This window comes from Hyalella azteca, unplaced genomic scaffold (genome assembly GCF_000764305.2).
Source record: "Hyalella azteca isolate HAZT.00-mixed unplaced genomic scaffold, Hazt_2.0.2 contig5918, whole genome shotgun sequence".
Classification (NCBI taxonomy): domain Eukaryota; kingdom Metazoa; phylum Arthropoda; class Malacostraca; order Amphipoda; family Hyalellidae; genus Hyalella; species Hyalella azteca.
Window position 1 is genome coordinate 217,117 of NW_025936095.1, and position 27,424 is coordinate 244,540.

General features: G+C 37.5%; 2 protein-coding genes across 2 annotated transcripts; one reads left to right on the forward strand and one right to left on the reverse strand.

Moving 5' to 3' along the window:
- The first annotated feature begins 4,450 nt into the window (after positions 1-4,450).
- Positions 4,451-22,617, forward strand: LOC108670055 (general transcription factor IIE subunit 1). The gene is made up of 11 exons (XM_018157505.2): positions 4,451-4,634; positions 11,276-11,424; positions 14,132-14,298; positions 15,017-15,145; positions 16,759-16,917; positions 17,765-17,838; positions 18,384-18,459; positions 18,791-18,934; positions 19,347-19,487; positions 20,262-20,373; positions 20,999-22,617. Exons 1-11 carry the CDS (start codon positions 4,579-4,581, stop codon positions 21,196-21,198), a joined length of 1,407 nt encoding a protein of 468 aa, XP_018012994.2. The 5' UTR covers positions 4,451-4,578; the 3' UTR covers positions 21,199-22,617.
- LOC108670056 lies at positions 22,418-26,285 on the reverse strand. Its single transcript, XM_018157506.2, has 3 exons — positions 26,076-26,285; positions 25,291-25,434; positions 22,418-22,564 (listed from the first exon to the last, which is right to left on the reverse strand). The coding sequence occupies exons 1-3, from the start codon at positions 26,245-26,247 to the stop codon at positions 22,515-22,517; spliced, it is 366 nt and encodes a 121-aa protein (XP_018012995.1). The 5' UTR covers positions 26,248-26,285; the 3' UTR covers positions 22,418-22,514.
- Positions 26,286-27,424: the final 1,139 nt, after the last annotated feature.

Below are 27,424 nucleotides of genomic sequence, written 5' to 3' on the forward strand. Positions count from 1 at the left end.
CCTGAGTGTGGATAACGTGTTAACGTCCTATGAAGTCAACTGTCAAGTGCTCAAAGCCATAGGCTTAGTGCCGGATATCCACAGCTACAAAATATGCTTGCCAAAGGAGGTAAACATGGCCATAGCCATAGCCTACTGCATCTTTCCAAACCTCCTCTGGGTGTGGCCCATGCCCCATAGTGGCAAAGCAGAGAGTTTTTTTTTTACTCCTCCTCAATCTCAAGTTCATTTTTGAGTCCTATAAGTAGGCCAGTAAAGTATCTTGGATACCAGAATTATCATACATAACTTCATAAGAAATCTGTTAAAATCTTGAGTAGGTAGGCTAAATAAGGAAATTAAAAATGAACTGATTCTAAAAAATCACTGGTTTGCCACTGTGGTCTGGCCTAACTTCTTTAGGCGGCCAGCAGGCCAGGCCTAACTTATAGTATACGAGCTGCAACCTTTCTCCACCCAAAACAAACCTGAGTGGATGGACCTAACCTAACCTCATTGTCTGCAGAAAGTCAGAAAGGCAGTCCAAGAGTACTAGTAGAGCCAGTCAGCCAGTCATTGGCTGCAAGAAGGTTGTGAGCTGGGACAGTGTGAATAGGTTAGGCCAGAGCCCAGAAGTGGTTAGGCCAGAGGTGGAGTAGGTACAGCCAGATAGGGAACTGCTTGCTCATGAGCAAGCATGCTTAAGCACTGGCTCTGGCTGAACTCTGAAGAGTGAAGACCTTTGACCCTATTATCTTTCAGCAGTGTGTTACTTGTCTGGATTACGGAGTTCAAGCCACAAGCGGAGTCTGCGGCTTCTAGTTCTGAGGCTGAGTAAAGTTAATGCATCCTGAATCTAGATGTTGGCTCCAGGGCTTATTTAAGAGTAAAGTTTGTGGCCTAAGGCTGCACCCCCCAATGAAACCATGACAGACTTGCCTGACTTTGATGACTTCCCATCAGACTTGCCAATGATCAGTCAACCAGCAAAAAGCCAAGCCTTGTAGCAAAACTTTAATGCTATTGGTGCTATGGCACTACCAATGGCTATGGTAACCTACCCAACCAAAACAAGTTAAACAACAACAACTGCCTTCAGTAATCAGTTCACTCTTCACTGCGTAACTTCGTAAGCCAGGAGCGCAGCCTTGCACCACCAATTTTGTGCATCAATAAGCCCTGAATCGAATGACTTGGATCTCTCCGGACCTACACCAATCAGCCGTGCACCACTCTGCTTTGTCCTCTTCTGGCCTTGACCACCATCTGCTGTGCACCACCAGGCCGCGGATCGAATATGACTTCCGGGCATTGTTAAATTACGTAATTTTATGTTCACTGCATCTGAGGTTAGGTTTCAGATAGCATAGTTTTGTTCCAAATTTTATTGTCCTTCGTCAAGTGGCCGTTCGACCGAGGGCTGGTTCGACCCATGGCCTAGATACGGACAGCTTGAAGCAGGGTTGACAATGATTAAATCAAAATGATTAAATCAGGTGATTAAATAGCTTGATTTTTTTTATAAAAAATCATGATTTTTTATTTTTTTGATTGTTTTGATTTGTTTGATTTTTTCATATGTTTAAAAATATTGAGTGGCAGTCTTTAATTTATATTGAGGTATTGTTATTCATGGTTTAGTATAAATGTACTATGAATGACAAATTGTTACCGTCAACCGGGGCTACTCGGGACGGTTTTGAGCGTTTTTTGTTAATAACTTCTTACGATGAAACATTTCATAAACAAGTTTAGGCTCATTTTATAGCTCTTTGCGAGGGCTATCGAATGGCATCTTGAAAAAATGCAATACATTGTACGTAGCTAGCAGCTTAGCTAATTCTTATAAGGCTATAAGTAGTCTAACTATTTGACTATTTGTTATATATTGATTACAATATACAATTTAAATGTGTTAGCTAGCTTATACAGGATGGGGCAGAACTGATTGAACAGTTTTGAGGCAAAATAAAAGAGTAATGGTGGTATATAAAGAAGAAAGTTTTTTTTTCCTCATGATTAGCATAACATACCATTTAAAATACTTATGTTTTGAAAACAATATCAGGAAGATGGTGTTTGTTGGCTGCATCACACTGTTGGGAGTCGTTCTCGGAAGTTTCCGACAGCACGTTCACACATATGGCGAGGTATGGCTATAACCTCTGCTGCAATAATCTGTCCCCTTAGCTGTGGGCCAGTTAAATGGTCAATATTTAGCTCATTACCTTGCTCCATAGTCCATACAAACTTTACAAAGCTAATTAGACTTATCAATAATTGTTTACCCAAAAATCTCTAAGTGGTAAACACCACCTTGGCCTGTTGACCATTATTGGAGGCAATAAGTGCCCTTTTTAGCCATCCATTTTGATCCATATACTGTTATTGTTAGTAGGCTAATTACAACATAAAAAATAACACCTCAAAAAAGACAAAAAGCTGAAAAAAAAAATCAAATAAATAAAAAAATAATGAAAAAATAAAAAAAATCATTGATTTTTTATTTTTTATTTTTTTTAAAATCAAAAAAATCGCCAACCCTGGCTTGAAGTGTTGAAGGCTATATTCTGGAAGGCAGGAACCATGATGGTCAATTACATCTAGGGCAGTGGTGGTCTTTGGCAGGCGACCCGCATAAGCGGCTGGAAAATTTATAATTTTCTCTGAAATATTGCGGCTCTAATATCATATAATTTCAGTAGGTAGGAAATCTCACAGCTGTTGTTTGACTCAGTTTTATTATTTGACTCGCTTATGTAATTTGACTCACTTTTGTTAGATGACTCACTTTTGTTATTTGCCTCACTTTTGTTATTTGACTCCCTTTTGTTATCTGACTTACTTTTGTTATTTGACTTACTATTGTTATTTCACCCACTTTTTTATATGGCTCACTATTCTTATATGACTCACTATTGTTATTTGACTCACTTTTGTTATATGACTAACTTTTTCATTTTTGATTTGCTCATTTTTCATTCTCTGACTCATTTTCATTTTATGACATACCGTACTTTCATTCTTGGACTTACTTTCGTTCTTCAAATCACTTTAGCACATTGACACGCTCCTTACCCTTGACTCACTTATGTCTGATGATTTATTTTTGTACATAGACTCATTTTCTTTCTTTGACTCACTTTCATTCTTTGACTCACTTTTGTTCACTGACTTACTTGTGTTCACTGACTCACTTTTGTTCTTCAAATCACTCTCATCCTTTAACACACTTCCTTTCTCAACTCACTTTTGTCCGCTGACTCATTTTCTTTCATTAATGCACTTCTGTTCTTTGTCTCACTTTTGTTCTAAGATTCACTATTGTTATTTGACTAATTTCTGTTTGTTGATTCACTTTTATTATTTGACTAACTTTCATTTGTTGATTCACTTTTGTACTTTTGTCCAATGACACACTTTCATATTCTGGCTTACAGTTCATCAGAACGTGTGCAACGTCACAGCCACTGGAATCCAATCAGCGTTATAAAGCTAGAATGGACCGCCCCAAATGCACACAATGTTAATGCACTGATTCTAACTTACTTTGTATCTTGACTCTCTTATGTCCTTCAACTACTTTGTTCCTTGACTCACATTTTCCCCTCTTTGGGTTTCTGCCCCTCTTGGTGACCGCCCTATGAAAGCCTTGATACAGTCGAGGTTCGGCCATCTTGTCACACCACTCTTGGCAAATGATATCTTCACTATCTTGCCTACTGGGACATACGGAGAAGCCAAGCTGTCTCTCTGCAGGGAGATTACCTTCCGCGTGGTGGCGACTGACACCATAAATGCCATACTTGCTGCCCCGCCACCATCGATTGCTTCAGTGGAGGCCTCACTAACTCGCCCCTACCACTCAGCGTTATCCCAGCTCTGCTCGGGATACTGCAGCTCCCTGGCGTCCTACTCCGCCAGAATCGGATGCTCCCCTAGCTCCGCCTGCCCAGAGTGCAGGGATTCCCTTCAGTCCGTTCAGCACCTCTTTGCTTGCTCCATCTTCCCCACGTCTCTCAGCGTCTACTCACTGTGGGACAACCCCGTGGATGCAGCGGCTTTCCTGGCTACCCTCCCTGCCTTTGCCCATCTCCCCCCTCTTTCGGTGCCGGCCCCCTGCCCTCCACCAGAGCCTCCCACGGCAAGCGTGATGGTCGCAACTAACAACAACAAGCAAGATTGTCTCTGCCTTGACCCAGACAATAACATGTCCTTCACCAACATAAATTTTTGCTGATGATTCTTGCACCAGTTGGAGGGATATGTGATATATGAATGTGACTACCTACATTGAAGAGGGTCACAGAACATTAGCTAAATTATATAGTAGAATCATTCATTTACAATTGTACCTTAATGTATGTCATGTTTTATTTAATTATTTTTTGAGTGTCATGTGCATCTTATTAACCTTGTATCTTGTTCCCCTTGGTGTAATATTTAAGCAGAGTAAAAGTTAATGAGACAAATATCTTGCATGTCCATACCATATGATATGCACTTTTGATTAATCTGCACCCCTCATTGCTGAATTAGAAATTCACTGGTTGCACCTGATTATTTTCTGTCCTTCAAAAGCCTGCTTAAAACGCCTTAATGCATGATTCGATCTACACCTCTGCTTGCTTATCCCATCCTGATGCTCCATTTTGGTGAGTACGGTACAGTGCATTTCATCTCCTCAAAATGTTGCCATGCTACTATTTGTCATTACTTAGCTCTTAACAAGTGTTTTCCAGTTATTCATGCCTGTTTATGATGAATGATGGATGTTTTCACTGGTTCTAATGGTAATCCTATCTTTTTATAGCACTATTTTCATTTTGCTTACCTGTACCATGTTGTGTCCACCCTTGAACAACTTTACTTCTGAAACTAATGCATTGATGACATAGTGTTTGACAAAACAGTTTTAAACATCCTCCTGATGTCATGATTTCTAGAAGGCTAGTTCTTATGAATGCATTTATTTGACATTTAGGAGCGGTTGGTGTGGAGCTACAGTCTTCTTGATGAGAGCCTAAGACCACTCAACCAACTCCTGGCCATCAAGAAAGAAGATAAAGACATTCCACCTATGAACCAAAATATGATTTGGATACCAACTTGAAATAGATGAGCCTTGCACTTTGCCTAGATACTTTGAAACCAGACATATGTGACTTAGTCCAATTTCCTAGTTGTTTCTAGGAGTATATTTACACTGATTAGGATGCTAGTGTGACTAGGAGTACCATAGGAGTATATTTAATGACTTGTGCGACTTAGTAGGGCCAGTTGTCTTTTATAATCCCTTGAATCCACTCATGAATGCCCAATACATCAGTGAGGGAATCATATTATTGGGTCTAGAGTAGTTGAACCTTTAGGCTGACTAGCTATATACCAGAAGTGCAAAATTCGGATTTGCAGATTTAATTCTTGAACTGCATAACTGTTGCATTTGTTCTTGCTTTACTTTCATTGATGTTCACCACATAGGCATTGTGTGACCTAGTCTGCTTATGCATTCCTGTGCTTGGCACCTATTTGTTTCTATTTGCTTGCCACATACCATTTGCTTTCAAAGTGTGCTCTAGGCCCTAGGTAATCATTAGCTCTCCCAACAGCCCAAGAAATGGTAAGATGGCTAAAACCCTTTGGGCATACTGCCTGCCATAAGGTAAGAGTGATGGTGCTCAGTGCAGCATGGTTTGAGTGTGGTGTGCTTGGGGGTGGTACGTGAGTGTGTGTGACTTGGTCCACAAGCCACTCAGCATTGATCGCCATCCCTCCACCAGCGGTCAAGTTCTGCCTTGCCAACATTCACTCCTTGGCTTGTACCTGAAGCCTATTCAGGGATTGTTACTACCACTTGATTTATGGTTGTTAAAACCATAGTTGGCCTTGGCTAATGTTTGAGTAAGACATTGTTATTATCTGGCAGCAGAAGCTTTTAATAACTATTTCCATTTTTCACTTTACTATTACCATCAAACGGGGTAAAAGGGACGGTTTTGAGCGTTTTTTGTTAATAACTTCTTACCATGTTACCATGCAACATTTCAGAAACAAGTTTAGGCTCATTTTATAGCTCTTTGCAACGGCTATCCAATGGCATCTTCAAAAAAATTCCACATGCTATTCGTAAGGTGCCAGACGCAAAATAAAACCATCCCGATTTACCCCTGGGAACGTTGTAATCCGGGACACTTGCAATAAAAGTTGATTTGAAAATGTTTGAAGCATGCAGAGTGTACTCATCCATTACTAACAGTACTTTGAAGTCCTCCTCTTTCATTTTAGATGATGTAGATGTAAAATAAATGACATTTTCTGTGATTTTTACTTGTTTTTCCTTTATTGATATTATATTATCATATTCATTAATTACTGTATTAATAATGTGATATTACTGTTTCCATGGACATGCCATTGAGCTTTGACAATGACCTTGTCCACTGCAAGCTTCATATCAGCAGCCATGTAGCATTTCTTCTGTATCTGTAAGCTTACAGGATCGTTTGTAATTTTGCACAATTTTAATTGAGTCAAGTGATTTCACTATAACAAAAAAGATCCTGAAAAACATACCTGAAGCAGAACATGTTTTAGTGACAACCATCATATGTTTTGGAGAAATAAATCATAGTTTAGGTCAATTACTTTTCATTCTATGATGCCCGGTGCACAATTCTATACATAGCATTCTATGTACAATTTTGTAACGAATGATAATGCACTAATTTTTTGACGAGTGAATTTTTTTTCCGTTGAGCAAGGTAAATATAATCAAAATACTTTGTTGTTAATAAATTTTTTGTTAACTGAAACCTTTGCTGAGGTTCTACTGTAAATGCATTTTTAAGGGTGTCCCTAATTACCCTGGGAGGGGTGTCCCGAGTAACCCCGCCATGCGGAAATGGCTGAAGCTATAAAATGAGCCTAAATTTGTTTATGAAATGTTTCATCGTAAGAAGTTATTAACAAAAAACGCTCAAAACCGTCCCAAGTAGCCCCGGTTGACGGTATAACAGTTTTACGCCATGTTGGAGGACTGTCCCGAGTAGCCCCGCCCATCCTGAGTAGCCCTGGTTGATGGTACTGAGGCTACATAACACAATAGAAAGATTTAAAAAGTTTGCATATCTAATAGGTTAAAAAATTAAAAATGTGACCCACGAAAAAAAGCTATTATTTAAAGCCTGTCAGAGTACCCCCTCCATTTTTAAAATTTTCTGGTAAAATAACTCCAGGTTTTGATGCATTGTAGTAGAACTCTTCTAGTTACATATGCAAATGACAAATTTTAGGAAAGTGTCATAGTTTGCAAATGGGGGGCGCTGCCCTAAATGGGGGAACTTAGACCATCTAATGTCAGCCCTGACGGGGTAACATAGACCGGCTTGGAAGTTAATATAAAATTACCATATATAACATATTTTATGTTTGACAGCCTATTTATGTTTTTTCTTTATGTTTCAGACTCTACAGAGTCTTATATATGGTAATTTTAACTTAATTAGTTCTACTACGATGCACCAAAACCTGCAGTTATTTGGAGTTACTTTACCAAAAAATATAATTGATTTTACCACCCGGTCTAAGATACCCCAAGAGCTGGGGTAACAAAGACCATCACTTTTTTTGAAATTACACAGACTATGAGAGGCAGGAGCCAGCAATTTATGGTGAGTGAAGCTAGAGTATAGACCTGTATTTTGCATGTTTCAATTCAAGTTTAATTTATCTAGTAAAAAAATGGTATCATTTATAAAAAAAGTGGTCGTAGTTACCCCATTTTACGGTTGTTTAGCTGCTACAACATTTCTACAAAATACGGGACATGCGTCCCAATTTACCCCGCCCATCCCTTTTTACCCCGTTTGACGGTATCTCAGTTACTCGAAACTACAACGCTGAGAGGCCACAGTGGTCTTCTCATTAGCGCACTTTACCTGGACCACCAAGTGGGCTGAACTGACACCACCGCTAGTGTTTCAGTTAGACTAGGCACCATTCAGTTATTGTTGTATCTGCCATTTTGTATTTTGTGTTTTGTTAGAAGTAAATTGTTTAGTGTTTTCCATGTTTCATGCCTTCCTGTATGTGACTCCTGACCACATTCAGTATTTGTTTCCATGTCCACCAACGCAAGAGCTACAGTCTCACATATTTGTGCAGGCTTACCGGGAACTGCTACAACATGACTATCAGAAAACATAAGACCTGTCCCTGACTGACTTCAGGATGAAGCTGTTTTATGCTCTTCCCAAAACAAGTATCACTCAAGGACCTAGGAGTCTCACTGCTAATCAAAATAATCCTGAAACGTCTCACCCCTACATTTCCAAAGCTGGAAAGAGGACATGAAAGTTAATTTATTACAGATCATAAAACCCTGCCCTTGTTCCTGCTCCTGGAGCACTTTCCTCATTACTTGAATCTCCAGACTTGCAAGCACGGCACATCATCAGATCCAACCTTATGTGCTAAATGTGGAAGGTGCACCTGTATCTGAATGCAGATATAAACAGCTTCCTTGATGAACCAAAGTGTGTGGCATGTGATAGGTGAAAACTTGGCTTCTCATTATATGGATGTCTAGAAATATCTTGCCATAAAATACTAAAAATACCTATAATTTTGTTCATCTTGATTGCTTCCCCTGTATGTGTTATAATACCACCATAAAAGAGCGATCAAGTGGTTATTTACCATCTAAATAGTAAAATCTCAATGTCAAAATCAGTGAATTTTTACCTTTAAGCTGCCAAGGCCCCTTATATGATCACTTCATTAATTGTGATTTACTACTTATATACAGAAATTTTTGAAAAATGCACAGGAGTGAATATATCATAGAATTGGTCATACTTTCAAGTGCTATCATCAAATATTGCAATTTTATTGTATACCATATTTATGTCCACCCAGGAAAGGGTTAGACTATGAGTTGGATGAAATGGAAGTAAGCCGTAAAGATCTCAAATCACAGGTTGCACAAAAATAACAATTGACCAAAAATAAAATATATCAACCCAATAAATACTTTTTTCTGAATAACACTTAGATGACGGCCTGACAAGAGCATGACACAACCCATTCAACTATCAGCCAAACCAAAGGGTGGCAAGAGGGGACTCACTAGGTCAACCTCTGCAAAATTCTTAAACTGCATCCAATGCTAGTTGCCACTAATAGGCTACAACACATTGCAAGTCCTGTAGCAGTAAAAAAAGTAGAAAAAAGGGAAATAAGGGTAATTACATTGAGAAAAAAGATGGACATAAAATTCATGCAAACAAATCACTTGGGTATATGTAAATAGGACTAGCTAAAGGATATCAAACAAGTTTTTATTGACTGAACCCACAGCATCAAATGCATGTTGAAATCATACACCCTCCTTGTTGATTATATCTCGATTAAACCCCTGATGCTTAGAAATAAGTTATACCACATTTTGAAACAGACTGGGACTACTAGCAAGCAATTAACACAATAATGAGGGCCTGTACTCACCATGTGTCATCAAGTGGTGTCTATACTGAGAAATGAGAATGCTGTGATGGTCTGTTTGAAACATGGTAAAGGGTGACAGAAGGGCTCCAAGACTGTACTGACTGGCCTAAAAGAGACCCAGGCACTGGCCCAAAAGAGGCCCAGGCACTGGCCCCAAGCTTTTCTTATTAGTGGCTCAAGACTCACCCAGAACTTGCTGTGCAAAAATGCAGGAACAAAAAACATGAAAGATATGCAACAATCAAATTTAAAATATATTTACATTTACCTTACCCAACATGGCCCTCTAAAAGCCCATAAAATGAACAGACAATATATATGAAAAATATTTAGCAATAAGCATTATTATTGGAATTAAATGCATGGTGACAGAGATCTCACTGACTCGCCTATGAGAAAAAGTTCCCTTGACTAACCTTGTCGTGATGATGTATGATAAAAAAAACAGCAATTATGTTGAAACAGCTGCAAGATCAACAAAATCTTCAATGCAGCATAACAGTATGGGGGCTGGCTAGCAAAAGCATTAAGACATTCTCAAACTGCTAACTGTGCTAACTGGCAGTTATCAAACAAGCTGACTATGAAAACAAAGTCTGAAACTAAGCATTACACTTGCTACTACTTACTGAACATGGAAACTGTGGACAAGCAAAAGAAACTAATTAAAACAAGCATTCTCAAAATCCCTACAATTGTAACTAATAGTTTAACCAAACTGAATGTGACCCATCTCTGGTTCCCCAGTTGTTCAGTATAGTAGAACAAAGTAATATAGATGCAATATATATATATATATATATATATCTTTGAATGAGTCTCAAAATTGTTAGGCAAAAATCCAATTCTATAAATGGCCTACCACCTGTAGACTATCCTATCCTGTCTGTGCACCTCACATGGTATTTTTAGAAAAATAAATTTCTATTTTTTAAATAGAAAAATTCAACAATAAAAAATTATTTTGGCAATATAAGTTTAATTTACAGCCCTGTAGCAGTATTGAAGTTGAATGTGTGATAAACCAATAATATTATCAGCCAAAATAATATGGGTAACTTATAAAAATATGTTTATTGCCATGTAAAAAATGTATTTGTGATTGCTTAGCTGCACAAGCTAAAAAATTAGGGAATACAGGTTAAAAGCACAGGCTATGACTCACAAGTATATTAGACTACTGAAAAAAACAATACAGCAGCAAGCAACAATAGAAAACTTAATGCTTGGTGAGGGCTGCCAATTTATCATGTTAAAACTTGAAAAAGGATGTGAATTGATTATGCTAAAACCAAGAGAATTCACAGTAATAAATAATTTATATTTCAAAATGTAAATTTAGAAGCGTAGAATCAGGTAACACACAGCTGTCTTAAATTAGCACACAATGCCAAAAATATAAAAAATTTATTGGAAATAATTATGCATGGTAAATAGGAAGTTGATGCATGAAACAAATAATTTATATGTATATGAACTCTTGTAATATAATATCTAAATGATCTTAAGCTCTATTAAAGCAGTGCAGACATAACTGCAAAGAAAGAGTAAATGAAGCTTTGGAAACCAACAAATTAACTGCATGTGAATAAATTATCAAGTATCAAATAAATTAGGTACAAAAATGTTTCAAATTATTCAAATTAGTTATATAAAGGGAAAATAATGCCCTCTGCCAACAATCTTGTTGCTTGGATTGAGTATTTACCATGCATAATGGAATCAGATTTTTTTTCATTGAAAAACTGTCCTCATATCTGTATTTATAATAGACATTTTTATTTTCCAGGCAAACTTTTCTCTTCAAAATTCTAATTATGGAGGGCGAGGTGCTCACTGAAGTGCCAACTTGTCTACAAAAGCTTGTGCAGATGGTAGTTAGAGGCTTCTACACAGTTGAAGACATGTTGATCATTGACATGCTTGTAAGGAATCTCTGTGAGTATCATTTCTTCTGCATATTTTTAAGTACTGCTTGGTTTTTTCCACTTGTCTTGGGTGTAACACTGCTATGACACTCACCTAATTTTGTAAACAAAATTATGTTTAAAAGGCATCTCATGGACATTTCAAATTGTGATTTTTATAAAATTTTTAATTTAGTGTAGTACATTTTCTATGATAGTAATGCATGTGAGTAGCAGTTATAAAGTAAATTATTTCAAATACAGTGATACCCCAGAAATAAAAGTGCAAAGAATGTGCTCTGTCAATTGTTTTTCAATTGTGACATCGTTTTCCTTTATAGTAGTTTTTATTCTCTGAATGAATCGATGTTATTAGTTACAGTAGGTACCCTAAGCTTTTTTTTTATGGGTATGAAATTAGGACAGGCAAAATGAGACTGCATTTCAACTACTGGGTATTCCTCTTTACAAGGCTACAGTATATGAAAAAAATGGTATGAAGTGAATACAGCATAATTACATAGTAAATTTGCTTCTATTTTAATCAATAACAATCAGCATTATTCATTATTACCAGTGATATCTACTCCTGGTAGTGAGAGCAATGACATAGTACAAAGTAGGTATGATGGTAGGAGAGGTGGTGCTACTGCTTTACTGTTTACTGATCTGTAATGTTTACTGTTGGGGAAATGTGAGGCATTTGGGAAAGAGACATAGATATATAATTATTCTGCCTAAATATGAGAAAGATAGATACTTATATCATTGATCTGCCTAAATTGCAAGTTCACCAAGAATTTACAAAATCAAATAAAATGCAGACATGAAAAATTTACTTAGCATTTTATCTGCTTCTAAATGTTTAAAGAGAAAGATGAGTTTAAAGTTGAATGTTTAAAAATGTTTAAAGAGAAGGAGCAAAGTGATTTAGAATGAGAGGGTGAGTGTAATGGCAGGAGGTATGAGTGACCAGGTGGTCAATGGCAGGGAGTATGAGTGACCAGGTGGTCAATGGCAGGGAGTATGAGCTGTCTCTTATACACATCTAGATGTGTATAAGAGACAGGANGAGTATGAGTGACCAGGTGGTCAATGGCAGGAGGTATGAGTGGACAGGTAGTCATTAATTTTTTGTTAAGTGAAATTTCTTTCACTGAGCAAGGTAAATGTAATCAAAATTATTTGTTATTAACTGATTCTTTTAACTGGAGCCTTTGCTAACCAAGGTTCTACTGTACGTAAATGAGTTTTAAGGGTGTCCCTTATTATCCCGTCTTGCGGAAATGGCCACAATTTTTTTTGGAATGAGATACACAAATTCTGTCAATCATGTTTTTAAGCCAACGCCAGTGATTGTGCAACCTTTACCAACACCAAAGTAAACATTTTTAATACAACAGATATTTTTTGTTACAGACCTGAGCAGAGGTACTTTTCCAAATACTCTCTTTTCTCTTTTTTCAGGGATTTTTTTACATGTAATAAATGTGTGATTTCTTTACTTGCTTTATGCTACATAGATAGTAAAAATGTTGAACTTTATGCCGCTATTTTTAGTTATGCAATATTTTGATTAGTTTAGCTGCTACAACATTTCTACAAAATGTCGGAGGACTGTCCCTTATTACCCCACCCCTCCCTTATCACCCCAGTTGACAGTACATGTGCGATTAATGACCATGGAGTTATATAGTTGATTTAAGTTATCAGAGAATCCTACAATTCTTCAGATGTTGTTGGTAGATCAAAAGGCGTGTTTTATGAAGTAGTTATAGTTTATTAACAATGTTTTGAATGCAACAAACATTCATTTTCAAGTTACAAGAAGCATTACATTAATGAGATTTTGGTTGAAAAAAGTATGTAATATACATAAAAAAGATACAAAGTGAAATTTTCAGCCAGAAAAATCCCTCTGAAAACCATCCTAAAGTCTGTCAGACAAATCTGGTAGTTAGGAGATGGATAGCTGGAGTCCAATCTGTAGAGATATGGGGTTCAGCTATATATGAAAAACATTAGCTGCTACTATGTATGTAAACGCCAAGAATTGTCTTGATGGTAGGCTCAGAAAAAATTATTTCTAGGTTTTAGTTTCTGAATAAACTCTTAACTTCATAAGGTGTTCTCCATAGTTTGGCAAACTTTTTGATTGCTGCATATTCTGTGGATATATCATGATTCTAAAAATGCAGTCTTCAGTATGATTTGCTGCAACTTTTGCAACACTCTTCTGAATAATGAGCTTTGACATGTACCATATACATAGTAATCACAAAATTTTTCCATTTTTTGCTTCATCAGTCACTTTTACCTACTAGTATCTTCAAGATATCTGAACTTGAACTTTTTTGGAAAAATACTATTACCCATTTAGTAATTAAACACTTAATTCAATTTGTCCATGATGTTTTCAAATTGATAGATAATATATATACCTAGTTGATTAATTTCTAAATCTTAGAATAATGCTATTATAATTAGGAAAGCTGTTTTTGGAATATGAATCTTTGGCATTCATTTTGGCTAAAAACGTGCTTATTTTTTTTAAAGTGCACTATATTTTAAGTAAAAATTCTACCAAGAATTTAAGTAGTGTTGACTACTAAAAAAAGTTGACTTTCAAACTAATTTTTCCAAAATAAATAACTAAGGATCAATCAAATCATTCTAAAGCTGAAGTCTTTTAGGTTTGGTAGTGTTTTCTCAGTAATTTTTTATTTGATCTATTTCAGGCCTGAGTGAAGACAGCATTTGTGATCTTCTAAAATTTGACCGCAAGATGCTGCGCCAGAGAATAAACACACTCAAGACAGACAAACTTCTACAAACAAAGATGAAAATGATTACTTTAGAAGATGGAAAGTCTCAAAGAGAACAGTATTATTTTATCAACTACAAGGTGAGTGAAATGTTTTGTAAGGTACTTCTTCTATTGTTCTGCTTTCTAATATAATTTCAAATTTTAGGCTCCTGTTGAAGTACAGCTTAATTATTCTCCACCATCAAGTTTTCAACTTGTGTGACCAAATCAATGCACTATGATTTATTCTTTGAATTGGCTGACGAGACATTTCTTCCAAGGAGAACCCATTTACAGTTGACAGGGTAAGACAAAAACTGTGATATTTTCTAAAAGTTTCAGTACATGGCCTAGTTTATCAGGTAAAGTATTGCTGTGCTGGTAGTTCCACAAACTTTTCTTGTATGACTGAAGGATGTAAATGAAGTATTGAATTGGCTTAAATTTTTTCATGTTTCTACTTAGCTATTGCTATTGAATGAAACTGGCTGGATTAATTTGACAAATTAGCTCAAATGAATGAATGTTTCTTTCCAATATCACATTAAACATTTTTAGTTGACAAATGGTGAAATGGGTAAAAGGAAATTTATATGTTATTGTGCTCAATGTTAATAGTAATTCCAGAATTAATTTTGGCTCTAGCTTGGAACTAGTCTAAACCTAAACCAATTGACTTGAAGAAACAACATTCTGGAATCTTAATGTTGTTTTTTCCATAATCAAATGTTTTTTATATTCTTGGAATATTTACTAGATAGTTTTTAATTAGTAGCAACAAGCACATATTTTTGTCATAACTGCAATGCTTTTACAGAGTTTTGTCAATGTGGTGAAGTACAAACTTGACCACATCCGTAAGAAGCTGGAAATGGAGGAGCGAGATCAGACCAGCAGAGCGTCATTTGTCTGCTCCAACTGCCAGAGGACCTACACAGATCTTGAGGTAGGTAGCTTATGACCACCTGCTGGATTAGCTTCCTGCAGGCTTGAAATGCTTAATAGTTCATTAATTCTTGGCTGTTTTGACACTATTTTTATAACTCAAGAAGCCCAATTATGAATTTGCGATGTCTCAATAATAATTTGAGTTTATTTTAAAGGGAACTTAAGATATTATTGGAGAAGTATATTAACCATCGATTGAACTCATTGATATACCAGGAATATATTCCAGCTTTACCATACATAAGCTTGTGATCTATGGGCTATAGTTTGATGATGAGACAGAAAACTAGAACTTGGATTTGAATGGTATGCTTGTGATGTCAATTGACCCTCAGACAAAAGCTATTGTTCCATGCCGGTGTATTAGGTTCATGTTTTCTGCGATCCTGTCACTGCTGTTGGCTGATCTAGCCGCCAACTATTATGGTCCAATGGTTATAAGGCCTGTCTAATTTAAATCAGGAACCTGTAACACTTTTTTTCTTAATTTTAGTCTGCAATATTTGTCCCTTAATGAGCGACGTCAACATGGGAGGTAATTAGTGCTATGACTTGTACAAATGATGGTTTCTCAGATTAACGGGGAATAAGATATCTAATAGCTATAGTCCATGAGGCAAATAACCTCTAGAATTTGCATCATTCATCCAAAACATTGTGATGTTCAAAAGATTCTGTTGTATCAGTCCATATCAGGCCACTGAAAGTCCATATCGAAACTCCGTTGCAGGCCACTACTATGGGTCTGAGAGATATTCCTAAAATTTATATTCATCATCACCGAGCTAATTGAACACCATTTGTTTTGCATCATAATTCTTGTGTATCTCTGGACAACAACATGAGTTGCTGAACTTCCGACATACATGGATTGCTTCTACTATATCTATAACAAGTAATGTTGTAAAACATGCTACAGAGAACATCGAATATTTTCTGGAAGTGGTTTGAGTGACACTCTCAGTTGACACTTGTGAGAACACCAACACAACACTCGACTTTAGGCTCATTAGAGAAACGTAAATCTCTGTGTAGAACTAATGTGCTAAGAATTTGGATTTAGTCTAAACTTTCTTGGACTAGAGATCAAATAATTTCATCTAAATAACTGATTTGTTTCAATCTGCTATTACGGTATATGATCTAAACTTATTTTGCTACTCGTCAGTGCTAATTATTCCATATTTCCTATCCTATGAAAGTAGCGGATCATTTGTATTTATGTAGACCGGATGCCAGTTGTCCAGAGCTTGACACTGTTGACGTTCCAAATAAAAGTTGGTAATTAAACTATTTTAGTTAGTGGTATATAATAGGATCTCGTAATTCAACCCTTATGGGTATAATATATTGTAAATTTCCATGGTAAGAAAGTTTTTAGTTATTGTTGGACGAAGATATAAAGGAGGTAAGCTTTTAACTCGAAACTGGAATGGAAATATTATATTATTAAGAAATTTGCATATGTTTCTAAACCTTTGTGGGGAGGGGAGACGATCGGCAATAAAAAGCGAGCTGACAGTAACGCTGCTTTTGATATCATAAATATTTATATACAATGAAGTGTAAGTAATTTGATAGACACATTAAAGAAACCGTGTGTGTGTACAGGCCGACCAGCTGCTGGACCCCATGACAGGCCTCCTGGTGTGCATCATCTGCAGGACGGAGGTGCAGGAGGACATGGCCGCCGCCCCCCGCAGCGACAGCAGGATGCTCCTCACGCGCTTCAATGAGCAGCTCGAGCCGCTCTTCACGCTCCTCAAGGAGGTCTGGGCCTATACTTTCAAACAAAGTTAAGAGATCGTAAGTTCATCAGCCAATCATTGACGGCCTTACAAGAAAAATCCACCAATCATAGACGAGAAAATAGAGCGTAAGTACTTACGTTCACTTAGCCAGTTTTGAAAGTATTGCTGCTGGTCTCTTCAGTGAACTCTGCTCGTATTAGTTACTATGAGGTCGGTGGTCTCTTCAGTGAACTCTGCTCGTATTAGTTACTATGAGGTCGGTGGTCTCTTCAGTGAACTCTGCTCGTATTAGTTACTATGAGGTCGGTGGTCTCTTCAGTGAACTCTGCTCGTATTAGTTACTATGAGGTCGGTGGTCTCTTCAGTGAACTCTGCTNCTAGTTAGGCACTAAAAAGTCGGTGGTCTCTGCGTTAACGCTATAATGTCGCGTGTATTACGCATGTAATCAGCGCCTACAAAAATCGACCGTAACGAAACCGAACGAAAAGGTGACCAAGTTGGTCAGTTTTTGCAAGTGACCGCTGCTGGGTTAATGGCTCATTATGTTGAGTACTTGGCATTGCGGTGCCGTTGCCTTGGCCATCGTAGCTTGTACATGGATGGTAATTTCGTGCATTAATTCTGTTATTTGATGATAATGAATACATAGTTTTGGGTATTTGTTGAAGAAAAGTATTATTATATTTAACTTTTCTTATTTTGGGGAAAAATACCAGTTATATTCTGACACGCTGATAATTTAAATTATCAAATTTCACATATATCTAATAATTTCCAGTAGTCGGAAGGGCAAGACGAATGTTTGCTCTGTAATCAGTGCAATAGATGGATCAAGGATTTTGATTTTGCATTCTTCAACGTGCAGGTTGAAAACATCAAGTTGGCTGCAGAATTTTCTGATCCTAATCCACAGGAAATGAGCCTCAACAAAAAGCCTGGGTGAGTGGTTAGATAAACTCTAAATTAGACAATCAGGTCACTGACTTACGGAACCCCGACAATCATGTGGTCACATTTTCGGGGTTTCGTCCGCTTTTTTGTTGCCTGATTATAACTCAATTGCAGTGACATAATGATTACTCAAGTTTTGATTAGACTGCAAAAATATTGCAATGATTTTGCTATGAATTAATTTATGTACCGTTATCCCTAATAGGTACCTAATATCCTGCAGTAATGTGACTTATTGATAGACTCGTTCCAACTCGCATTAGACAGAGAATTCTCACTAACCTCGCGCCTCAGAGACGGGAGGAAATTGTAAATTTTACTTTATTTCGTCAGAATAAATTGAAATGAATTGAAATAAAAAATTCTATTCCATTCATATTAAAATATCTAAAATGGACTTTCTAATATATGTAAAATATAAATTATATTCATTGTTTATTTTTATTTGTTATTGAAGGTAAATTATATCACTATGTTTTATGGATTATATTTTATCTTATCTCAAGTTTAACAAAGTCAAATGTTGCCGGCAGGGTGAGCAGACACGCGAAGAGCGCATCGGACAACAGGGCCTGGTCTGGAGATGCCACTAAGCGGCAAGGCTTCCAGGTAACTTTATCCCTTATTTTAATGTTGTGCTATTCAAAGCCACGTTTGAGTAAAGTGAAAATAACTCATGAGGGGACATGAATAAACATTTAGTGGTTAATTTTCAAGCGATACAATACGGAATAATTTGCATATATTTTATCTGACCCATAAATAAAATTTGATTTTATAAACTGAAAGATTAACGCAGTTTTGATAACAGTAAAACAATTAAGCTTTACAAAATTTAAACGGTTGTTGATGTATCTTTATGCAATACGTTACAGTAGCCATAGTAATGAGCACTATGAAACTGTATTAAAATAAGCATTAAAGTGAAGATGTTGTACAGGTGGAAGGTTCAATAGACGTGACGATCAACACGGAAGACGCCGTCGAGGAGACGCAGAAGGCGAAGGAGGAACCTGCGTGGCTGTCACAGGCGAGCTCCTTCATCACCGCACAGATCACCACAGAGGAGGCCGACCCTGCGCAGGTCTGCTTATTCTTCATAGAAGAATGTCCTTCTTTTTATTCATATTGAAACACGTACGGTACTTATCTTATTCGAGATGAAACCCGTGGAAGGAGTGCAGTTAACTTGAATGATTAGCTCTACGAAACGTTGTAGATATCCCTAAATTCGCCCCAGGTTACTATCAATCCGAGTGTCTACCACTTTTGTTGCTTTGTTCAACATAGCGATGATAAAATATACGTGCTTTTGCTGCTTGTGCTGATCAAAGGCACGTGCTTTGTGCTGATCAAAGGCACGTGCTTTGTGCTGATCAAAGGCACGTGCTTTGTGCTGATCAAAGGCACGTGCTTGTGCTGATCAAAGTCACGTGCTATGTACAGGTTACTGGTAATTCCAAATGAACAGGTTCCTAATAAATAATAACATGCAGGTGAGCGAGAGCGCAGGCGTGGCCGGCGGCGGCCGCCTCAACAGCCCCGTGAGTGCGAGCGCCGTCACCGTCGCAGAGAGCGTCTCCAAGACGGGCCAGACTGAAGCACCTGCCAAGGACGACGTCTTGTCCTTACTACAGGTGAGGCGGAGCTCATGGTCGCGACACTACATATACTCTGATTTATTCGCCTTCCTCATCTTTTTGATGAAACAATAACCTTAATTTGCGTCTATGAGAAAATAAAAGCATTGTTTCATAGGTAGGTATAGTTTTCTAGCACAATCTGTTGAAACTCAGCCTTTATTCCAGAGTTTTATGGTGAACGTGACATATATGGTGACATGGTTTGAGTTGAAAAATGGGAATTGATGGTATTTTAGATTGCTCGACAACTTTCTAGTAGTTGTTTACATTTGTGTAAAAGGCTGTACGTATTTAGATCAAGATCACCTTCAATATCACGTAATTATTTATTCCTTCTATTCGACTTTAGATTCCAAGGGAATACATTTAATTAACCTTGATTTATTCTCACGTAACCAAAGCCCCTATTGAAAGCTCACTATTTGTCAGCCAATTCAATCATTGCAAATGTTAAAATTCAATGTAATTTAAACAAAAACTACCAATTCCTCCTGTGAAGTCGTTGCTCTTGTACTGTGCCCGAGACGTTTTGGTCTCGTATACACTTGTCATTCCCTCATCTTGAACATTCCGAGCCTCCAGATGGAAGGAAAACGAACGAATTTTTTGTTCAATCAAAAACACTGGGATGTCTTTATTCTAGTAGTAAAAATTTCATTCGATTTCCCGAGCTCATAGATCATTTAACGATCGCTCATCACACACTTATTTATTTTCTGTACGAGTCTTAATTGCCGTATATCAATGTCACCTTCCATTATCTTGTAGGCTCACGAGCCGAAGAGCAGGAAAGAAGCTGGTGACAATTCTGACAGCGACGACAGCGTCGAGGAGCTGCCCAAGAAGAAGAATCCTGCAGTCGTCGCACCCTTCACGTACAGTGAGTGCGGTAGAGCAGCAAGGCATCGCTTGAAATATTCCTATGGCGGTGTGGCACTTCGTTATACTCATGCATCACTTTGCGAGAGCCAGCATTATTTTGATTAATTTTGATGATTATTTGGAAACGAAAACAATGGTTTGATAGCAGAGCAAAATTATGGAAGTTAGGAACGTCTATAAACACGTGCAAAGTTTTTCTTTAGGCGGATGTCATTCTGTTGTCTTGGCTTCTAGTGAGCATGCAAAGTTCTCCAACCGAAATCAGTGAAAAAAACTGCTGCAATAGTATTTATCTCATAAAAGTCATGTATAATATATTAGGTGCATGTGCAATCACTGTGATCCAAACCGTGAATTTATTTGTTTCAAACTCGAGAACATGTCAGTTGGTAGCGTTAGTATTAACATGGCTTCGAACACACGAGTCTCGTTTAAGTTGCAGTAAAACATAAAATTGAATGTTCTAGATTTGACTCATACCTATTCTTCAATTCACATGTCCAGGATTCGTGCAGTTCTAGAACTTTCGTTCACGATTATCAGCCCTGTTTGCTGAACTTAGTAAGTGAGCTTTAAACGTTCTCATATTAAATTAAAATTAATACTGCGTAAATGTTCTCCAGATGAAGAGCCGATGCACGTGATGGACAGCGAGGACGAGGATGAAGGCGACAACGATAGCGTGCCCATGATTTACGTCGGTGGCGAGAGGATACCTCTCACGGCCGTCGACAACTCTGTCATAGGACGCATGACCCAGCAGGAGAAAAATCTCTACATTAATGCTTATCAGGAGTACATGACTGGCATGGAAGACTTGTGACCTGACCGCTGAATGTGGACCGCGGGCGCATGTCTGGCATGGAAGACTTGTGACCTGACCGCTGAATGTGGGCCACGGGCGCATGACTGGCATGGAAGACTTGTGACCTGACCGCTGAATGTGGACCACGGGTGCATGACTGGCATGGAAGACTTGTGACCTGACCGCTGAATGTGGACCACGGGCGCATGACTGGCATGGAAGACTTGTGACCTCATCACGTAGTGCAGGCTAAATTCGCCTACCTGCAGCGGCGCTGTCACACAAACTTCACGAGTAGGAAGAAAAGTGGCGAGGCTTTACCCGAAGTGTGTTATTAGTACAATAGCTATTGTGCTATCGGGCTGTGATTTTTGACTGCTATTATTTTGTGTTACATTTTTTCTTGTAATCGTAGGTACTGGAGAGAAATGTTCCTATCGATAGAAACAATGTTTGTGCCTGAGATAAGTAATGTCTGCAAGAAGTAGAATTTCTTCGTAACGACAGAAGAGGCGATGCTCTACAGAGCACCGAGACCATGGATTACAAACGACCGCAATTTTAAATATTCTTGGAACCCATTTTACCCCAATAATATAGACGTGAAGAATTACATTCCGCATCAAACTGTACTAGATGCATTTATTGTGTACTCGTTCACTCTAACAAATTATTTCTCGTTTCAACTCTTCCTAACTCAAGGTTAGGAATTTTTGTGTCCATACTTTAAGTTCGTCATTCACAAGACGAATGCTCATTTCTAGTCTTAAGTTAAATTAATTTGCATTAAAACTCGATACGTGCACACTTTGTTTGTAATAAATTATTCATTTACCATGAACTTTCTTTCAAATTTGCGAAACCAAGTAAAGCAAGTTGAGCATAAAACAATGTGAATGTGATGTAATAATAAAAGCTGATTATCAGACGCACCAAATACCAATACAAAAATGAATTGAAGCCATAACTGAGCCAAGTACGTGCACTGAAAAGCAAGACAATTGTTTTCAAAGCAATGGTAATAACTAGAGCTCTGAAATATCAATTTATTCTAAAAATATTGCGAGGCATAAGCATAACTCATCTTCGAAGGTTGCGCTCAACACAACGGAATCCGAGCCTCCATTGTGCATAGCATTAGGTTTTTTTGTTTTATATTCTAATGACCATTACCAATCAAAACATTCCCTTCAAAATAATTTTCTGATTTATTCCTCAAGGATAAACAAAATTTAGACGAGTAAATAATTTTTTAGTTACAATTTACCACGCTACTGTACATTTTTCGCGATGATGCCCTGCCTGACAGCAAGACGCGTATGGAGGCAGGATCCTCAGCGCACCGGCGTCCAGTGCTTCATCACGTCCTTGAACTTCTTGCGCTCTGTTGCAAATAATTTAGAATTATTCGAGTCATATCCAACACATCATTTGTCTCCTCTCTCATTCTATTTGTCTATTGATAAAAGTTTCAAAAAGTCTTATCCTAGTTTTGTTCCCTAAAATAGGCGAACAAAAAACGCTAATTTACTTGAAATGAACAAGTCATTATTAGCTAAGAATATATTTTTTTTTAATTCAACTCTTTTGACCTGACCAGCATCGTCTTCAAGATGTACAATTTGTAGTTCACAGCTCCAAAACATCATTAATGTGTAGCCATAAACAGAATCTTCTTTATTTATGACAATAAACAAAACTGTGCTGCTACCGACACTAAATACAGTGTAATGCTTTTCAAATGTTCAAAGCTTAACCACAAACACAAAATATTTAACTTCAAACACCCGAAGCATAAAGATTGGCTTTTATAGTCACACAATTATTTAAAAGGGAGTCAGTATAGGCAGGCTTCAGCGCAACGCCGATAAATGCTCGGCTAGGCAGTTGGCATTGACGTTTCAAAAAATTATTATATGCTATAAGCCTGTAACCCAGGATCAGGGTTCGTACCGATCATGGAAAACCTGGTAAGTCATGGAATTTGATTTTTCATTTTCCAGGCCTGGAAAGTCATTGGATTTCATTTCAGGTTTTGGAAAATCATGAAATTTGCAAATAAAAAGAAAAAAAGAGTGTTTTTCTGTGCTGCGTGTGTTTACTGTTTGTGCAGTCTCTTGTTTCATGCGTTCTGATTGGAGAACCAATCACCTGAGCTCGGTCACCGAGCTCAGTTACATTCGACAACTTTTTGATCTGCGGTGGCAGCATTCTATCTTCAGTGTGTAATTTCTACATCACCATACATGGGAAGTGTAAATTTCATGACTTGTGGTTAAGGATAGAAGCTTATCGTGACTGGCTTACTCGCTATCCAAAGCATGAAGGTATGGCTATATGTAGTACATTGTGCTCGAAAGACTTCGCCCTGTTAAATATGGGGGAAGCAGCTTTGAAGAGTCGTGCCAAAGGCAGCAAACACAACAAGTTTGTAGCTAAGAAACACAGTGAAGTGAAAAGCAAAGCGCAGTCACGCATTTCTGATTTGTTGTCCGCTGAGACCAATGCAACTGCAGTTTCTTGCTCCAATATCAGCACTGTAGTGTCTACTGCTACTGTGAATGTAGAGATGGAGGGCAAGCCTGTATCCACTGCTAAAGCCAACCACAATGGTGAACTTACCAGCTTTGAAACAAAAGAAGATGTTTTGACGTCTGAACTTTGGTGGACATTGAAAATGGTGATATCTCACTTTTCTCTTCATAGCAACATTGGCATAAGTGATTTATTCCGCTGCATGTTGCCTGACAGTTCAATAGCTAGCAAGTTTTCACTAAGCAAAAGCAAGGCAAGATATATCACCGCTTTCAGCTTGAGACCATGCTCTTTGGATATGTTGAAGCAAAATGCTCATGCTGTTATAACTTAGTGCTGCTTTTTGACGAGTCACTTGATGAAGTACTTCAAAAGAAGCAACTAGACATGCATGTTTGCTTATGGAGCGATTGTATGGTAAGTGACAAAATTATCCATTTGTTTGTGTGTGCGTTATTCATTCAATTATTTTGGGTACTTTCATAGCACAAAATAAACTCATGCTACTGTCTCATGGCCAAGCCATGGTTATAAGAGGTTTTTCGTTCAACAATGAAATCATGACACACAACATGAAAGAGCGAATGGTGGTTGCCCTGCGTGCTGTGGTGATCATGTTGCACATGTTGGTAGCCTGGTCAAGATGACCATCACCAAGAAGATGCTGCTTGCAGCTGGCAAAGCCTAAACGGCCTACAATAATTATTTGGCAGAAGAGAAAGAGCAGAATGCGACGGCCCAGAAAACCCAGAAGAGGAAGGCTCTGTTGGATGAGCTGGATGAACTGAAGAAGAAAAGGCGTACGGAGGAGGGCATCAAGGCGCTTGAACAAGCAGCAGATGAATATGCAGAAGCAACGGAGAGAAAGAGGGATTGGAAAATCATCGCAAAGTTCAATGCCATGAGGCAATCTTTGAAAACAAAGCAACAAGAGCTAGACGATCTTGAAATTAATATCAAAGAAAATGTTTATGAAATCGCTGCCAGTTGAATGTTAGGGTAGTGGTGTTGATTTGTGTTCTGAACTGTATTGATACGACATAATCTCGTACAATCTTGTGTGCATTACTCAATATTTGTTGTGATTTGACACTATTGAATTCATAATAACGAAAGTGTGGGCTTCATTTTCATATTTGTGTCATTTCTGTTCCACTGTGTCTGTCTGCTCTAGGCATTATTGCATTTACACGTTTGCTATTTATCAACTGTAGGAGATGATAGAATATGCACGGTTAGTCTTTCAGTCATGCTAAACCTGTCGTATATGAGTCTTGGAAAATTATTTTGATGATCATGGAGTCATGGAATTTTTTTCTAAATACCGGTAGGACACTTATGGCATACTACGAAACTATTCTGTAAAACTTAGCTGTGGGATAACATCTAGTGAGTTGTGGTAGGTGGTATTGCCAAATTTGCCTTTCATCTAATTTTATCATTCAGTTTATTGTTAACATGAATGTAAGTAAAATAATACTGTGCATGTATCCTACTCACATCTAAAATTATTCTTCAAGTCTTCATAATTAAAATTGGCAAAATGCCTTTAAAATAATTTGAATTAGAACTTACCAATAAGAGGGAAGTCCTCAGGGTGATCACACATGTACTGGTAGTAGAAGTAATCGCGCTCCGCAGATCTCCTCTTGATAAAATTGTTAATCCAGGTGCCAGCTCCAAAGCCAATCAAGGTAAAGGCTGCATGCCTGGGGAGACCTGGTGACATGCATGGGGCAGTTATTTCAGCTATCTACATGGATAAAATGTAAGAGAAACATTAATTCATTACTCAAATACAAAATGTTAAATGGGATAGGGAGTAAGGCACCACTGAAGTATTTCTAGAAATAATTCACTTGCGAATATTGCATGTAATCTACCTTAGAAAGGTGTCTATTAGATTTTTTATACGCGGTGAATGGGATATGCACAACACCCAAGCACACGCGCAAGTGCCGCAGGAGGTCAGGCATGCATTCAACACAATACTCTAGACGAGCGTTAGTGGGTACATAATTTGATAAGATTGCGAAATTCGATATGACTATATAAACTAGAGACTGCTTCAAAGTCTTGAATCTTGATTCAGATGGAGTTATAAGAATAATTCAGTGTCATTATAAAAGTGTATATATAGGATCACAAAGAAAAATTTAAAAAAATATGAATACAGCTTGTACATTCTCCCTAAACTTCATGAATTAATTCTGAATTAGACAAACTTTCAAAAAGTTAACAAATAACAATTTGGGACAATTTTCAATCACAAAACCTATGCAAGATCTCAATTTTAGCACAAGAATGCAATGTTGTACATGTGTAGCACAACTAAAAAAGTGTAAGAGTTTTGGACCAACCTGCAAAAACTGGACGTTTCCTGATAAAATTGTGCAAGCAGGCAACACCAAAGCCTAGAACTGTACATGAGGCTTGGTACCAATACTGCCCCACAAAACTCCTCATAGGTCGAGGAGAATCAGGGTCATAGAAAGACTTAGGATCAATGTGAGTATCAGTAGAGCAAACCATTCTGTTCACTGCTTGAAAAATAATTTTTGAGGGTGAAAATGGATTGAATGAAATTTTAATGACAAATACAGAATTTAAAATTTTGATGAAAAAATTCCCTTGTTTCTAGAATGCATTCATTCATTCACATTCACACATTCATTTTATTTACATTCTTTCATAACTGTAAGGTACAGACTGGTATGTATATGTATTTATTTCTAACCAGATTCATTTTTTGAGTAGTATGTATCCTATTTACATGATTTTGTACTTATATCAATCCAAATTTCATTACTCAGTGTGACTTGTGACTTGATGATGAATAATTGATATATTAAAAATGTAGTTAATGAAATAGAAATATCCATTGGTACCCTAATTTTTTATTTACTATTGCAAATTAAAAATATTGTTTGATAGGTATATTGAAAAAACTAATAAGAAAATTGTCAATAAAACAAATTCTCTGGTCTTCAATGAAACCTGCTTAAAGGAACAAATTCTGCCAACCTATACTAATACAGGGTCCGCCATATTTATGGCAATGGATGTTTGCTACATAAAAATAAATAGGTTCCTAGGAGACTTTCATTTTATAATGAAGCTTAATATCATCTATTTTATATTGCAGAAGTCTGAGGTGTCTAAATTTACTATTACTTATGGCAGTAGATAGAAATGCAATTGTAACCCTTTATGAAAAGGGCAAGAGTAATTCAGTCATTGCAAAAAAGCACTAAATTCGTTGTGAAACTGTGTGGAAGGTGATACACTGTGTGGAAGGTGGTAAAAAAATTAAAGGAAACTGGTGAAACATGCAATTGACCTGGTCAAGGAAGGAAACGAAGTGTCCAAACAATACAATTGGTCAAAAACACGAGGGAGAAGTTGAGGAGAAACCCTCATTGCTCAGCTACAAAATTGGCTGCAGAAGCAGGAGTCAGTCAGACATCAGTGCGTAGAGTCCTCAAAGATGACCTCAAAACCTCCCCTTACACGATGCAAACAAGGCATGAACTAACAGACCGTCATGAATGAATGAGGCTCAAAAGATGCCAGCACATCCTGGAGTTCATTGAGGATGGTACGCTGCCCAACTTGATGTTGAGTGACGAGAAAAAATTTGACATTGAACAAAGTGTCAACCATCAAAAGGACAGAGTTTTGAGTCAGGATGGATCTGTGGCAACCAGAA

Excerpts from the sequence above, each read along its gene's own strand:
- LOC108670055 (XM_018157505.2), top strand. The coding sequence starts at position 4,579 with ATGCATGATTCGATCTACACCTCTGCTTGCTTATCCCATCCTGATGCT. Across the intron at positions 11,425-14,131 it reads CATGCTTGTAAGGAATCTCT|GCCTGAGTGAAGACAGCATT; the intron begins GTGAGTATCATT and ends GATCTATTTCAG. Across the intron at positions 15,146-16,758 it reads GGACCTACACAGATCTTGAG|GCCGACCAGCTGCTGGACCC; the intron begins GTAGGTAGCTTA and ends GTGTGTGTACAG.
- LOC108670056 (XM_018157506.2), bottom strand. The coding sequence starts at position 26,247 with ATGGTTTGCTCTACTGATACTCACATTGATCCTAAGTCTTTCTATGAC. Across the intron at positions 25,435-26,075 it reads GAAACGTCCAGTTTTTGCAG|GTCTCCCCAGGCATGCAGCC; the intron begins GTTGGTCCAAAA and ends GCATGTCACCAG. Across the intron at positions 22,565-25,290 it reads TGAGGACTTCCCTCTTATTG|AGCGCAAGAAGTTCAAGGAC; the intron begins GTAAGTTCTAAT and ends TATTTGCAACAG.